The following is a 15,513-nucleotide window of genomic DNA, read 5'->3' on the forward strand; positions in this document are numbered from 1 at the left end:
TGTACTGGGACCACTGGTCTTCTTAATTATATCAATGATGTAATTAGTGGAGTACCACAGGGGTCTGTACTGGGACCACTGGTCTTCTTAATTATATCAATGATGTAATTAGTGGAGAACCACAGGGGTCTGTACTGGGACCACTGGTCTTCTTAATTATATCAATGATGTAATTAGTGGAGTACCACAGGGGTCTGTACTGGGACTACTGGTCTTCTTAATTATATCAATGATGTAATTAGTGGAGTACCAAAGGGGTCTGTACTGGGACCACTGGTCTTCTTAATTATATCAATGATGTAATTAGTGGAGTAGCACAGGGGTCTGTACTGGGACTACTGGTCTTCTTAATTATATCAATGATGTAATTAGTGGAGTACCACAGTGGTCTGTACTGGGACCACTGGTCTTCTTAATTATATCAATGATGTAATTAGTGGAGAACCACAGGGGTCTGTACTGGGACCACAGGTCTTCTTAATTATATCAATGATGTAATTAGTGGAGTACCACAGGGGTCTGTACTGGGACCACTGGTCTTCTTAATTATATCAATGATGTAGTTAGTGGAGTACCACAGGGGTCTGTACTGGGACCACTGGTCTTCTTAATTATATCAATGATGTAATTAGTGGAGTACCACAGGGGTCTGTACCGGACCAGTGGTCTTCTTAATTATATCAATGATGTACAGTAATTAGTGGAGTACCACAGGGGTCTGTACCGGACCAGTGGTCTTCTTAATTTAAACCATTAACCTAGATGCTGAAATACTTAGTAAACTAATCAATTTTCTACATGATAACAAATTGGGAAAACTAGCAAAAACTGTAAATGCAGCAAATTAAATTAAAAAATAAATTCACTATGGGGGCAAACACATGGGAGATGATGAATAATGCAGAAACGTACAAGGCGTTGCACACAGTTAGCAAAAAATCTAAATTACTATGAGTACAATGAGTGAAAAACTAAGCTAAAAGAGGCTCCATTTCAATACTGCTCTCTCTCAGCCTCTCATTTTTACCTATATTTGGAGTCCATTGTACTCCTTTTCTTTATTTCCCTGAATTTTTTCCAGTTTGGTTTGTTAAACCATTTGGGATGTTGTTTTCTAGCTTTGCATTTTTGACTAAATGTGTTTGCTGATTAGGAATGCGAGATTTGCTGTTAACACCTTAAGTCTCCAGGGATAATACCCGCATCGAGTGCAACGGATGAGTGCAGCTGACGCCATTTTGGCTCCGTTACATGCGATAACGCGTATAGACATTGCATTGGGAACAGATCCAAAATGGCCACCATGCGTGTTTCAGTAGCACGCTCTAACGAGAGATCGATACCGTCCCGAGCTCGAGCACGCTCCGGGCGTCGGAAACTTCCGCACCGAACTCGGCTGACGGTCGAACCGCGAGAGACGGAAAGAAGAGCGGACCAAATAAGTAATTACGCAGAAAGTTCCCCTATAATTTCACGTACAATCATATTTACATTATTTTCCTTCCAACGCAAGTTCGACCGGTGTAAAAGTGCGAATTTGACGATTTTTACAACGTGGTTTTGGAAAAAACGTCGAGGTGAGCGGTATTGCCGTGCGGTGAGCAGTGTGCTAAATGTTTGTTTACATGGACACTCGGGCGTCGGTGCTAATTGGTGTTAGTTAACGGGATAGTTAGAGTCAAGGATTATCACTCCGGCTGGCAGGTGATAACGGTGACGATCACTGTTACTCGCTGGTTGATTTCCATGCGTGCGTGGTCAAGGCATGGCCGTGTGTACAGTGTGTCTACAAAGTGTGTGTACGGTATGTTTGTACAGCGTGTTTTTGTGTACATTGTGTGCTGTGTGCGTCTGCAGTTGACGTGTGTACAGTGTGCATGTACAATGTGCGTCTGTGTACAGTAGTGTCTACAGTGAGTGCGTACTGTGTATGCGGTGTGTGCATGTGCAGTGTACAGTATTTACAGTGCGCATGTAGTATACAGTGCATTTGTGTACAGTGTGTGTGTACAGTGTGTTTACCATGTGCGTGTACAGTGTGTGTTTATGTGTGTATAATGTGTGTGTACAGTGTGTTTACTGTATGCATGTATAATGTGTGTGCACACTGCATGTGTTTACTGTGTACATGCACAGTGTGTGTGTACAGTGTGTGTTTATGTCTGTATAATGTGTGTTTACCGTGTTGGTGTACTGTGTGTGTATACTGTGACCGCGTAGTGTGTGTGTGTGTACAGTGTGTGTTTACTCTGAGGGTGTACTGTATATCCTTCCACTCCTTTAACACCATGACGTTTGATAAAAACAAATAAGACACAAGGGCATTCAGCCAATTTAGGCCACTTGGTAGTTAGTCGCTCACTGATCCCAGGATCTCACCCAACTGTTTGTTGAAAGAAGCCAGGGTATCAGCTTTAAAAACATGACTGGACAGTTTGTTCCACACTCCCACAACCCTTTGTGTAAAGAATTGCCTCCTGTCCTGGCTGGAGGGCTTCATCCAGCTGTTTCTTGAAAGAAACCAGAGCCCACCACCCCCACCCAGACACATATGTGCATGTACTAATAACGTCCTAATACTACACACTGTTACTTTCAATTGCTTCTATGGTCTGTGTGCTGTTATACCTATGTACTGTATAACTTTTTCTTGGCAATGTGTTTTTTTTATGTCTCAGTTTTTGTCTTCTGTTGTATGTTGCATCGCTTGCTGCTTAAATTGCCCCCCCCCCGGGATGAATAAAGTATTTTGAATTGAAAAATTGAATTGAATTCAACCACGTGACTGGGCAGCCTGTTCCACACTCCCACCACCTTTGTGTTTTATCTGCGAAATAACAGTCTTCTTATTTGCTTATGTTTCTAAAATGTGCTTTAAAAAGTATTTTCACCTTCGACAGTGTTTGCATTTTTTTTTCACCTTTGCAACAGGTTAGTCTCTTTTTGGAAGGGACATGTCAAATGTAATTAATCTGACAACAGTCCTGAAAATATGTCATTGTATGCCTTGATCATGTAACTCGCATTACCAAAAACACAGGCATTCGCGATTTTAAAATCTGCTTCGAATTTGTTTAAATGTTTTGCAATGCCCTGTGCCACCGAGAGCAGTTCACAGAATGCAGATAATCTGTAACTGAGTGGTCTGTTCACAGGCACATGATTGTCCTTTTAAAAAGAAGGAAGTGAACTTGTACATTTGTAGGTTCATCACTAGTCCACTAGGCTCTACTGACCCATTTGGTAGGTGAAGGTTGATTGATGATCCCAGGATCTCATCCAGCCGTGTCTTGAAGGAAGCCAGGGTATCGGCTTTCACAACATGGCTGGGCAGCTTGCTCCAGACTCCCACCACTCTCGGTGCACAGAAGTGCCTCCTGTCCTGACTGGAGGATCTCATCCAGCTGTGTCTTGAAGGAAGCCAGGGTATCGGCTTTCACAACATGGCTGAGCTGTTTGTTCCACACTCCCACCACTCTCTGTGCACAGAAGTGCCTCCTGTCCTGACTGGAGGGTCCCATCCAGCTGTGTCTTGAAAGAAGCCAGGGTATTGGCTTCATCAACGTGGCTGAGCTGTTTGTTCCACACTCCCACCACCCTCTGTGCACAGAAGTGCCTCCTTTTCTCATTTGTAAATACACCTCCACATACACCTCCCCTCTGCTCTCTAGTTCCACACCCCTACCACCCTTTGTTTCAGTTGGGAAAAACCCTCAGTTCTCAATGCGCTTGTACTGTATGGTTTGCATTCCACTGCTTGTTCTGAAGCAGTTCACTAGGTTGACTGTGATGGTACCCTTGAGAAATTTGAATACTTGCATCCGGTACCCACTTACTCCTCTCTGTTCAAGACTGAGGAGATTCAGGTCCTTCAGCTGTGTGGGACCGTCCATCAGTCCAGTAGGTGTTCATGAAAAGGAAAGGGCTGCAGTTGCTGCAGGTTGGGGATTTATGCTGCACTGGTGCGTGATATTAATTGTACTTTTAATGGGCATGGAGGTGAATTGGGCCACTTGTGTTAACGGCATGGTGTGCATTTGCACAGTGCACGTTGCCTCTTGCCAAGTCATTTCCAGTGGGAACTCCACAGTTTCACAATGAATGGGATATTCCACAGGACCTCTTGTATCCCATGGAATCAGTCCAGTACCGCACACTGCTGGTACAGATACTCCCCCAACTTGCTAAAATCCGACTTGTCAAACTATGTGGTCCTTGATCTTGTTCTGCACCACATTTTTGTGCAGAGGAAAGGGGCAGCCGTCTCGCTATCTGCGAGTGGACCTCGGTTTTGTTCAGTGCCGCCCGGTGTACCAAGGAAAGAAGCAGCCATCTTGCTACAGAATGTAATACATGCTGTGAAAACAGAAGCATTGCGTTCTCTAAACAGGTGCCTGATTTCAATACAAGGATACCTCTGTCTTGTCAAGGGCAGGTTTCCTTACTAGAAATGGGACACTAGGCCTCTTTGCAACTATACTGCTGGAAGATGTCCTGTTTCTTTGCAGGAATACCATGCATATTTCCACATTCATTGTTGGAAGCAGTCATGAATCCTTGTTGGATATGGAGCACTGTGCCTCTTTCCACATCCACTGTCGGAAAGGTTTGTGATTTGTTAGAGGAGAAGACCAGAAGATTCGCCAGACGGGTGGCTCGCCAATCACACAGCTGCCACACAGAAGGAGGAGACATCAAGAGCAAGGACGAGAGACAGAGGACACTGTCCACGCCTGTTCCCAAATCTACTGATGGGAAAGGTCACGATTCCTTGTTGGATAGTGGTATAACACACTGATCAGACCAAGAAAAAAGATCAGTGTTCCTGATGTGTATGATAGAATCATTGCATTTAGGAGGCACATCCTTACACAAACGTTGTGGGAGTGTGGAAGAAGATAACCAGCCATGCTCTTGAACCCTAAATTCCCTCAAGACAGGTGGATAAGATGCTCCAGTCAGGACAGGAGACACTTCCTTACATACAGAGTTGTAGGAGTGTTGAACAAGCTTCCCAGCTACATGAATGTTTATATGCCTCAAGTGACCTTAAATTATTTAAACATGCTGTGGTTAAATGGGGTCCTGGAATAAAGGTTATGTGTAGTAGCTGGTTATAGTTTATTTTATGTAATGCAGAAGTGTGATATTGACGTGAAGTAAATTCGGTATCAGGTGTAAAGTTGCCTTTGACACATGGACATGAGTGTTCATGCTGTGCCGTTCCTTCTGAACTCCTCTCTGCCTCTCTCAGAGCAGGGCCATGTTGACCCTTTGTGATCCTGACTTTGAGAAGAAGCTCCTGGCTGAGTTGCAACGACAGCAACACCTCAGCCTGTTCTGTGATGTCGTCCTGCAAATTGAGGGTGAGATACAGGATGCAATTAATACAGTCCAGACACACTGACTGGACACTACAGTACATTAACACTGCACTGAGAGAGAGGGGTTAATACAGTACAGACACACTGACTGGACACTCCAGTACATTAACACTGCACTGAGAGAGAGGGGTTAATACAGTCCAGACACACTGACTGGACACTACAGGACATTAACACTGCACTGAGAGAGAGGGGTTAATACAGTCCAGACACACTGACTGGACACTACAGGACATTAACACTGCACTGAGAGAGAGGGGTTAATACAGTCCAGACACACTGACTGGACACTCCAGTACATTAACACTGCACTGAGAGAGAGAGGGGTTAATACAGTCCAGACACACTGACTGGACACTACAGTACATTAACACTGCACTGAGAGAGAGGGGTTAATACAGTCCAGACACACTGACTGGACACTACACTACATTAACACTGCACTGAGAGAGAGGGGTTAATACAGTCCAGACACACTGACTGGACACTACAGGACATTAACACTGCACTGAGAGAGAGGGGTTAATACAGTCCAGACACACTGACTGGACACTACAGGACATTAACACTGCACTGAGAGAGAGGAGTTAATACAGTCCAGACACACTGACTGGACACTACAGGACATTAACACTGCACTGAGAGAGAGGAGTTAATACAGTCCAGACACACTGACTGGACACTACAGGACATTAACACTGCACTGAGAGAGAGGGGTTAATACAGTCCAGACACACTGACTGGACACTACAAGACATTAACACTGCACTGAGAGAGAGGGGTTAATACAGTCCAGACACACTGACTGGACACTCCAGTACATTAACACTGCACTGAGAGAGAGGGGTTAATACAGTCCAGACACACTGACTGGACACTACAGGACATTAACACTGCACTGAGAGAGAGGGGTTAATACAGTACAGACACACTGACTGGACACTACAGTACATTAACACTGCACTGAGAGAGAGGGGTTAATACAGTCCAGACACACTGACTGGACACTACAGGACATTAACGCTGCACTGAGAGAGAGGGGTTAATACAGTCCAGACACACTGACTGGACACTCCAGTACATTAACACTGCACTGAGAGAGAGGGGTTAATACAGTCCAGACACACTGACTGGACACTACAGGACATTAACACTGCACTGAGAGAGGGGTTAATACAGTACAGACACACTGACTGGACACTACAGTACATTAACACTGCACTGAGAGAGAGGGGTTAATACAGTACAGACACACTGACTGGACACTACAGGACATTAACACTGCACTGAGAGAGAGGGGTTAATACAGTACAGACACACTGACTGGACACTCCAGGACATTAACACTGCACTGAGAGAGAGGGGTTAATACAGTCCAGACACACTAACTGGACACTACAGGACATTAACACTGCACTGAGAGAGAGGGGTTAATACAGTCCAGACACACTGACTGGACACTACAGGACATTAACACTGCACTGAGAGAGAGGGGTTAATACAGTCCAGACACACTGACTGGACACTACAGGACATTAACACTGCACTGAGAGAGAGGGGTTAATACTTAGAGGTGTGAATAAGTGCATCCTTCATATATTCTGAAATTGAATTACTTCTGACAAATATGACTGATTCTGTGCAATGCTGTTACAATAATAGTGTAACATTTTTAGAATTGTTTTTAATGTTCCTGTGTCATCACGGGTGTATATACAGTACATCTAAGGGAAAAGTTAATTAACTTTATTATTCTGTAGTAACTTTCAACTAAAATTAACAATCCAGAAAGTAATGTTGAATGCCTTAGCACAACATTTGATATGAATTTGTACATAATATTAAAATGAATCACCTTATACATGCTGTAGGAGAAGACGGGTTCTCCAGGTAAAATGACTCATAATTGCAAGCATCTTTTGCAACACGATCCTGTTTGCCCTCCATACCTCTGCATTATCGCTTTTATTTGAAATATACCATCAGCCATCAAGGAGTTTTACTGATGTAAAAAGATTGGTCAGAGCCCTGGACTCACAACTGGAAGGTTGCAGGTTCGAATCCAAGGTGGGTCACAGCTGTTGTACCCCTGAGCAAGGCACTTCACTCAGATTGCCATTCCCAGCCGTGTAAATGGGCGCACATGTAAGTCTCTTTGGTTACAATCACTGTAAATTAATGAAGACCAGATATTTCTGAGTGGGTTTTCAGGGAGGTTGAAATGGCAGTTCTGAGCGTGGCTCTCTCCTCTGCCCCGTTTCTCCCTGTGCAGACATGTTGGTGATGGTCCACAGCTGCCTGCTCTCGGCACACAGCCCCGTGTTGCTCCAGCACCTCGGCGCGGCCCCCGGCGCCCCGTCCCCCCGAAGGCAGTGGAGGATCGACCTGGAGGGGGTCACCCCCCAGGGGCTGCAGACCGTGGTCAGCTTCCTGTACTCGGGGGAGGTGCGGTGCGAGGGTGAGAGTGACCTGCGCGAGGTCCTGAGCACGGCACGGGCGCTGGGCATCCAGGCGCTGGAGGAGATCGTGGCCGGAGGAGGAGTCACGCCGGGAGGGATGACGGAGAGCTGGGAACGCACTCCCAGTGCAGAGGAGGTAGGGGGCAGGATGGCCACTCAGTCTGAGGCCGAGAGAGAGAGCTCCTCAGGTCCCTCGGATTCGCCCGTGCCGGCTCGCCCCCCAGCTGCTGTGACTGACGTCACTGCTTCCCAGGATAGCCACGGGCTGCCGGGACCAGGAGGGAGCGGGACTCCAGCAGAATTCCAGATTTCCAGCCCCGGACACCTGAGTGCCAGCTGTCTGTCTTCTCTCCCTTCTGCTGCTCCTGTCCTAGTGCAGACACTGGACACACATGAGAGGTCACAGCAGGGTCATCAGCCTGTGGTAGCTGCACGCAAAACAGGGGACACAGCCCAGGGAGAGCAAGCTCCCCAGGGTCCCCCTAGGACGTCCCACAGCATGTCAGACACGCCCACTGTAGAGGCCATCTTGGAGAGTGCTGACGGTCTCCCAGGCCCTGGTGCTCCTGGTCATCCTGTCTGCGCTGTTCCTGCCCCCACTCCTGCTACGACTATATATCCCTTTGCCCGGCTTACGGGCGCCAGCGCCTCTGTAGTTGTGTCATCCGCTGCGCAAGCCCTGTGTCTCCCCTTTCCTGTCTCCGTTTTACCCCTGAATAATGAAAATTACCCCCCTCCTCCTGCTCCCACTCTGTTGTGGGCAGGGCGCAATTTGGAAGGGGGATGGCAGCATGCTCCCCCACCCGCGGAGACAGGGCAGGTGTCGTGTTTGTATCTCCTCCCGGCCCCTGCCCACCCGTTCGCTGGCCCCCATGGGGACCCTGTCCACGACTTGGACACGGGGTCTGGCTGGGAGGTGGGGATGAGACCGCCGGATTGCCACGGCAAAGGGCTGAGCAGAAGAGAGAGGAGAGGAGGGAGAGGAGAAGACCCGGGGACCGCAGGATCTCGGAGTCTCTGCCCAGACTTTGCAGACTGGCCGGTCAGGTGGCAGGGCAATCCCACTGCTGCCACCAGTGAAGGAGGAGAGATCAGGAGGAGGGACGGGAGAGCCGCGAGGATAGAGGACGCCGTCCCTGGATTCGCGGAGACGAACATGGGAAGGAGACGGAGAGGGAGGCCACGCTGTAGAGAGATGGGGACAGGGAACCAGGGCAGGAGTCCAGGCAAGCTGAGAAAAGGAACAAAAGGCAGGAGGAAAGGTGCAGGAGGAGATGGCGAGCGCCCCGATGTAGACGAGGTGGGAAGGAGGGTGCGGACGCCGGTGTGGCATACAGAAAGAGGAAGAGGGATGGCGAGGAGTGGAGGGGTGAGGGGTAGTGGTGCGAGCTCCAGAGTCCCCAGGGCTGCTGTCCACAAGACCTGCACCAAGATCAGATTGAAGAAGCTGGCCTCGGGGTGGGTGATCCTTAAGGAGTCCGCAGCCAGAGGGCGAGGTCAGAGGAAGAGCATCAGACTCAGGGACAGGACACAGGCACAAACCCAGCCAGCAAGCCGCTGTGTGGTTGCCAGTCAGGTAAGCAACCCGTTGTTAATGATATCTGTACTGACTGTTCCAGGCATTTTGAGTTCTGTGGTTTATGTGGACAATAGCGTACTTTGCGCCATTCTTTTGACCTTCTGTCCTAATAAGTATCCCAGCTACTGCCGGTGGGAAAAATCCCAGTCACATGATGCTACCACTACCATTCCCCACAGTAGGGATGGCCTTCTCTGGATGGTGTGCTGTGATGGGTTTACACATTCAGGCAAAAAAAAAAAAGATTCACAAAACATTTTTCCCCATTTTTGCAGTACCACTCTGTTGCTGTTTGCTCTGTATTGCCTGCCTTCTGGCCGTTCTGCCATACAGCGGAATATGCTGTGTACTGCTTGGGATATTACGGTCACAGTCACACTCTGACCAGTCTCGGCCACGAAAGCCTGTAGCTCTTTCTCAGGTGCTGCCTGGCCGTTTGGTAGCCTCTCTTGCTTGGCCGTCCAGTTTGGAGGGAAGTTCTGATCTGTGCATGGTCTCGGCGATGTCTGACGCCTTCCACCTCTTCATTTTGGTCTTGACCGTGCACTGAGGGAAGTTTAAGACCTTTGCAATCTTTTTAGATCCATTTCCTGCTCTGTGCCTTTCCAGCGCCGTATCCTGGAGGTCTTTCGAGAGCTCCATTACCTTGAGATACGCTACGCAAGATTTCAAGCAACAACCCATTTTATTCTGAAATCTTCTGGCAGTTGAACACAGGTGGAGACCAATTAGCTTGTGTGAGTTAGAAGGCTGTTGGCTTCACCCGAGCTCATTTATAATTGCTGTTACCAAGGGGTGTGTACCCTTACTGTATCCAATGCATTGTTCTAGGCTTTCATTTGTTACTACTTTTCAGAACCTCAGAGCATTTGTTTTTCGCCTGGAGGTTGTGTTACAGTGTGAATATAGAGGTAAAATAGATTCTAATTTCCTTACCTTGATTTCAGGCTGTTAGGTCATAAAATGTGTTATTTATTTTGCAAAGGGTGTGTAAACTTGCTAGCTACAGGCACACGGTATATAAATATATAAGAATCTCTGCTATCACTATATTGCATTTCCCTAGCAAACATCCTGTGTGCTGTTCATACCCAGCTGGCGTTTTGAGTTCTGTGGTTAATATATACATATGGATATTATTCCCTTGTGAACACAAACCAGGCAACACAAGTGGAAACTATAGGGAAGCAGATTGAAAACCAACAACAGGAGGCTCTTCTTTATCCAAACAGCCAATGAATAGCCTGAAATGAACAGCATATAATAGGTGTCATTGAACTATCTCTTCTGTTTTACTGTTTTGCACAGTGTTTTGAGTTCTCGAAAACCTTAAAGCAGCACACAAGGATATTTGTCATTTCTGCCAAGGCGACCCCTTCTATGAACCCGCGCTCAGGACAAAGTGGTGCTTTTGATCCACTTTTTATTTTTATTTTGCAATCATTCATTGCTGATAATTGATACGTTACCATTTAAAAAGAATAACTTTGTTTTTTCACAAGATATTTATACCTAAATGTGTCCACCCACAGAACTCAGAATGCTCTCTGACACATCCGTCTCCGTTCGGAGCTGTGATACAGAATTCCGGCTGACTGTTCCCAGGGACCGGTGTCCCACGTGCAGGATCATCCGATGGCTCCCCGTTTCCTTGATTTTCATGGGGATCTGTTTGGCTCCGCGGGTGGACCGTGCTGATCTGTGTCGCCACGCTTCTGTCGCTGAAAGCTGCTTGCTTCTGTTTGGTGTCTTCCCAGAGTGCCGTGCCGGGGCTGAAGCAAGGTCGGGGACGGCCCAGGAAGTACCCCCTCTCCGCCCCTCCCCCTCTGGCCCTGGCCCCGGCCCCTCTGGAGACCCCCGCGCCCGCGGCTGCCCCGAACCCCCGCCCCGAAGACGGCGATGAGCAGATGGATCGCCTGCTGGAGGACGTGCTGATGCAGATCAACTTCCTGCAGCCGCCGCTCAGCCCTGTCGTGGCAGCGCTGGGGAATTATGGGAAGGGGGATGCTGTCCAGGCTACTCCGGTCAACGGCAGTGACCTGGGACAGCAGGGGGATCCCGCCGTTGGTTTTGGGTCTTCTGATCTGACAGTGCAGGTAGCTGATATAGGTGAGAGGCGTCTGTCTGTACTGTATCAACCCCTCTCTCTCAGTGTCTTTCATTCTCTCAGTGTACTCACGTACTGATTTCCACCTTGAGGTTAATCACTCGCTGCACATTGAACCCATAGCGTTGTTTCAAAGAGCCACTCCCACTTCAGCAGCTCCCTGAGTTTTCTGCACTCCTGCACTGCTCCTCACACAGCCTGCTCCTTTTCCTGCACTCACACTTTGACTCTGTCCCCTGTCTCCTCTTTCTTAGACATGGCCCATCTCACAGAGCCCCTTTACACCGGTTCTGGAGGGACAGTACAGCCCGGAGTTCTCGTCCATTCCTCAGAGGGAACGGCTTCTGCTAGGGCACCACTCTTCCCTGGATCATCCGAGGACACCACAGCTCGCACTGGGCAGGGAGAGACCCCTCCCAAACTGCGGGACATACTCAGTCACTTCCTGTTGTCATTCCAAAGTGTTGTGACCTCCCCCGAGGCAGGGAGCTGGGGAGGTGGAGAGGCAGTGCCACCCCCAGGCCAGAGAGTGAATTGCCGTGAGAGTTTGGGTGATGTCGGGAGTGTGGATGGAGAGTGGTTTAGAACAGAGGGAGGGAGGAGAGAGGCTGCTGGGAGGGAGGGTCAGAGGTCACCGACACAGGATGGTGTTGCGGGGGACCGCGCTCAGATGAACGGGACAGGGCTGTGCAGGGAAAATGCAGTCGGAGAAGATGGACTCTGGGAACAGAGGACACTCCCGGATTTGCAAAAATCCTCTGAGCCGGTGAGAAACAGGGAGACCCCATTTTCGTCTCCATTTGAATTTACTGCAGATTGGGCCCACGTGGATGACGGGGTTCATGGCAGCAGTGGGCTGCTGCCTTACCCCTTAGATGCCAGAGAAAAGCCTGACCCGTGCAGTTCTGTCGACACGTCTCTGTCCGATTCAGTCTCCGGCAGGGCTGACTCTGAGATTCCGCAGCACCCAGAATGCCGATGTTCACTTCCTGCGGGCGAAGAGTGTGTCCCAGAATTCTCCTCTGCTGCTTTCCCCACACCTTCTCCTTCCATGGTGTCTCAAGATCTAAGAACCCCAGAGCGCTCTTCTTCTCTCCTGTCCCCTTGGATGGAACTACGACTCCCAGAGTTCCTTTCTCCCCTCCGGGAGACGGATTGTCCAGAATTGTCATCTTCTCACAAGAGATCCCTCTCAGTCTCAGAGCTTTGTGATGTGTCGGGGCAGACTCGTACCAGTCCCAAACCTCGAGAGCTGGAGCAGAGTGGCCAGGATGACATCAGCGGACCTTCAGAATGGCACGGCTGTGAGGCGGAGGAGGGCACTCCAGTGGGAATGGTGCCTGAGCCTCCTGCGGCAGCCCCTGTGTCCTCTGAGAGGCAGTGCCCGGAGGGAGAGCAGAAAACCAGCTCTGGAGGGGAGCTGGGACCAGTGTCGGAGAGAGACACAGCTGTCCAGGATGTGCCGTCCAGTCGTTCCTTCATCCTAACCAGGAAGAGGTCCAGGGAGCTGGAAGAGCAGAGGCAGGAAGAAATGGAAAAGTTGAGAAGGTGCCACAGGAAGCGAAAGAGAGAGACGGAGCCTTCACAGACCCTGGTAAAATTAGAGAGAACGAGGAGAGGCCAACCGAGGAAGGGTGGTACGTACATGGCAGACCTGAAATCAGAGAACAGGGGTGCAAGGAAAGTCACAAGAGAGGATGTCAATACCCATGGCCTGCAGGAGGAAAGGAGAGTCAAGGGGTGCATGGGAGGAAGACCGCGGGACCCAGGCAGGCCCATGAAGAGAAGGAGAGGAGTACCTGTGAAGAAGACTGGGAAGATCAGACCCAGCCGGGATGCTCCAGAGATGTCCACGACTCTGGAGGACATGGCCCAGGCCGAAACAAACCCGGAGCCTAGTGGTGATGGAGAAAAGGCCAGAGATTCTCACTTAAATGCTGATGCTTGTCCGGACCTTTCATCCAGGGAGCAGGAGGGGCTGGAGGGGGTATCTGTACAAAAGCCAGTGCCTATGGAGAACAGAAAGAGTGCTCGGAGAGAAGGAATACCAGGTTCCCAGGTGAGGAATGGCAAGGTTTGTAGTGGAGAACCAGTAGAAGGCTCCCCACTGACCATGGATCGGTCAGCACGAGGGAGGGAGAGAAGCGAAGAAAAGGGTGGGGCACAGGGCATCTCGAGGAAGTTGATGACGAGGACGTCTGGGCAAGTGTTCAGTCCTGGGGCAGGTCCTCAAAGTAGATGGGATAGCAGGGCCGCACTGTGTGTGGGATGTGGTCCCAAGAGGACAGGGCGGGATGCACGAGATTCCTATATCTTGAAGAGAACACTGAGCCATGCAGGAAGGAGAAGAAAGGTTGAGCCTCAAATTAAAGACAGAAATAGCATTCTGAGTGCAATAGACAAGGTGGAGACACGACAGGAAGCTGATCTGCAGCTTTCGAGAAGCAGTGTCAGCAGCCCACAGGGAAAGGGGGTGTGTGTGAAAAACCCTGCGTCTCCAGTTGTGTGTGGGGAGGGACTTGTGCCGCCTCTGGATCCCAAGGTTCGGAAAGGAGGTGGGGCAGATCATGACTCCACCGTGACGGCCATAGAGACCGTGGCAGACACGGGGAGCGGGGCGCACTCCAAACACATGGTGCTAGCCCCGGAGGATGGGGTGCAGGAAAACAGGGGACCTCTGGAATTCCACTGCATTGCTAACAGGAGGGCGAGGAAGAAGGGGGTGGCGGAGCTGAACAAGGAGAGGGCCTGTGTCTGGGGCAAAGGACAGAGAGAGAAGGAGAAGAGTGAGGAGGTGCGCGATTCATCGGTTAGCAGTTTTGGAGGAAGTGACCCTGGACTTCAGGATATGCAGAGGAAACATCCCACCTGCGGAAACAGCACAGGAGAATCGGGAGTGTTCGGGAGAGGGTGGGGGATGTCTGATACCTCTCTTGATGTCATGCACAGAGCAGGGCTGAGTCGGGAAGAGGGCAGCCAGGATCCCCAAGGGTTGATTCAGCCAGGAAAGGAGGGAGAGAGAGGAGAGGAGAAGTATTTTGAAGAGAGCGATGAGGAGAAGACGGAGACAGCAACAAGGATGGGTCTCAACACAGAAAGCAAGGCAGGGCAGACTGAAATAGCAAAGCAGGACAGAATCAGGACAGAGAGAAGGAAGAGAGAAGGGAGCCATGAGGTTGCGCGGAAGGCGAAGAGCGGGCCGAGTTTGTCCAAGAGCACCCTTCAGGTTTGGCCAACAGAACGGCTCCCTGCTCCCGCCCCACTTCAGGACTTCCGGGCCACTGAGGGCTCGACTGGCAGCTTGGACATCGAAGAAGAAGAAGAAGAGGAAGTGGAGATCCTTGAGTGCTCCAGCCCAGACCCCCTGCCGTGTCACTTCCTGCTGGCAGTGCTGAGGCAGAACTGTGGCCTTGGATCCAGGGACCAGTCGGAGGAGGAGGAGGAGGAGGAAGAGGAAGACAGGGAGCTGGAGATCGATGTGGTCGGGTAGGGAGGGATGGAGAACCTGCCTTTACCAGGTTCCTGGGCAGGTGAGTGACTGTCCGAGAGCTTTAGCCATGTGTTCTTGTGTTGTGTTATGTTATGTTGTGCTCTTAGTTCATGCACACTCAATCTCGTTATAGTGGACGTAATGTTTCCAACAAGTTCTGTAGGTGTGCACAGTTTCAGCAGAACAAGGAATCGTGGGCAAATTTATTATAACACCTTACTATTTGTTGATTTTGCAGTCTAGAAATTGAGTTCCTACGTATTTTGTTAATTGTTGCAGAGACATCCTGTTTAAAGCCAGATCAGCGCTGAGAACAGATCTGGCGTCTTGTACGAGAGTCTGGGGTTGTTCCCAGCACTGTGAAGAAGGGTGTGATGTTTCACTGTTCTTGTGTTCCTTTTGGTTCTAGTGTTTGAAAAGAATTGTGTGGCAGAGGGAAATCCTCAAGAGAACCAGAAAATCATTTGTCCGTCTTTAGTTTTCCCAGGACGTTC

The 15,513-nt window shown here is 49.6% G+C and overlaps 1 protein-coding gene across 1 annotated transcript; it reads left to right on the top strand.

Annotated features, from left to right (window-relative positions):
- The first annotated feature begins 1,458 nt into the window (after positions 1-1,458).
- LOC148832626 (uncharacterized) lies at positions 1,459-15,019 on the top strand. The gene is made up of 5 exons (XM_088918265.1): positions 1,459-1,577; positions 5,255-5,366; positions 7,657-9,419; positions 11,180-11,531; positions 11,784-15,019. The coding sequence occupies exons 2-5, from the start codon at positions 5,264-5,266 to the stop codon at positions 15,017-15,019; spliced, it is 5,454 nt and encodes a 1,817-aa protein (XP_088774391.1). The 5' UTR covers positions 1,459-1,577; positions 5,255-5,263.
- Positions 15,020-15,513: the final 494 nt, after the last annotated feature.

Source organism: Atractosteus spatula, chromosome 6, assembly GCF_055471065.1.
Source record: "Atractosteus spatula isolate fAtrSpa1 chromosome 6, fAtrSpa1.hap1, whole genome shotgun sequence".
Taxonomy (NCBI): domain Eukaryota; kingdom Metazoa; phylum Chordata; class Actinopteri; order Semionotiformes; family Lepisosteidae; genus Atractosteus; species Atractosteus spatula.

What these genes read in the sequence shown, in the direction of transcription:
- LOC148832626 (XM_088918265.1), top strand. Translation starts at nt 5,264, where the DNA reads ATGTTGACCCTTTGTGATCCTGACTTTGAGAAGAAGCTCCTGGCTGAG. An exon ending in TGTCGTCCTGCAAATTGAGG is followed by an intron (nt 5,367 to 7,656) that starts GTGAGATACAGG and finishes CTCCCTGTGCAG; the next exon opens with ACATGTTGGTGATGGTCCAC. An exon ending in GCTGTGTGGTTGCCAGTCAG is followed by an intron (nt 9,420 to 11,179) that starts GTAAGCAACCCG and finishes GTGTCTTCCCAG; the next exon opens with AGTGCCGTGCCGGGGCTGAA.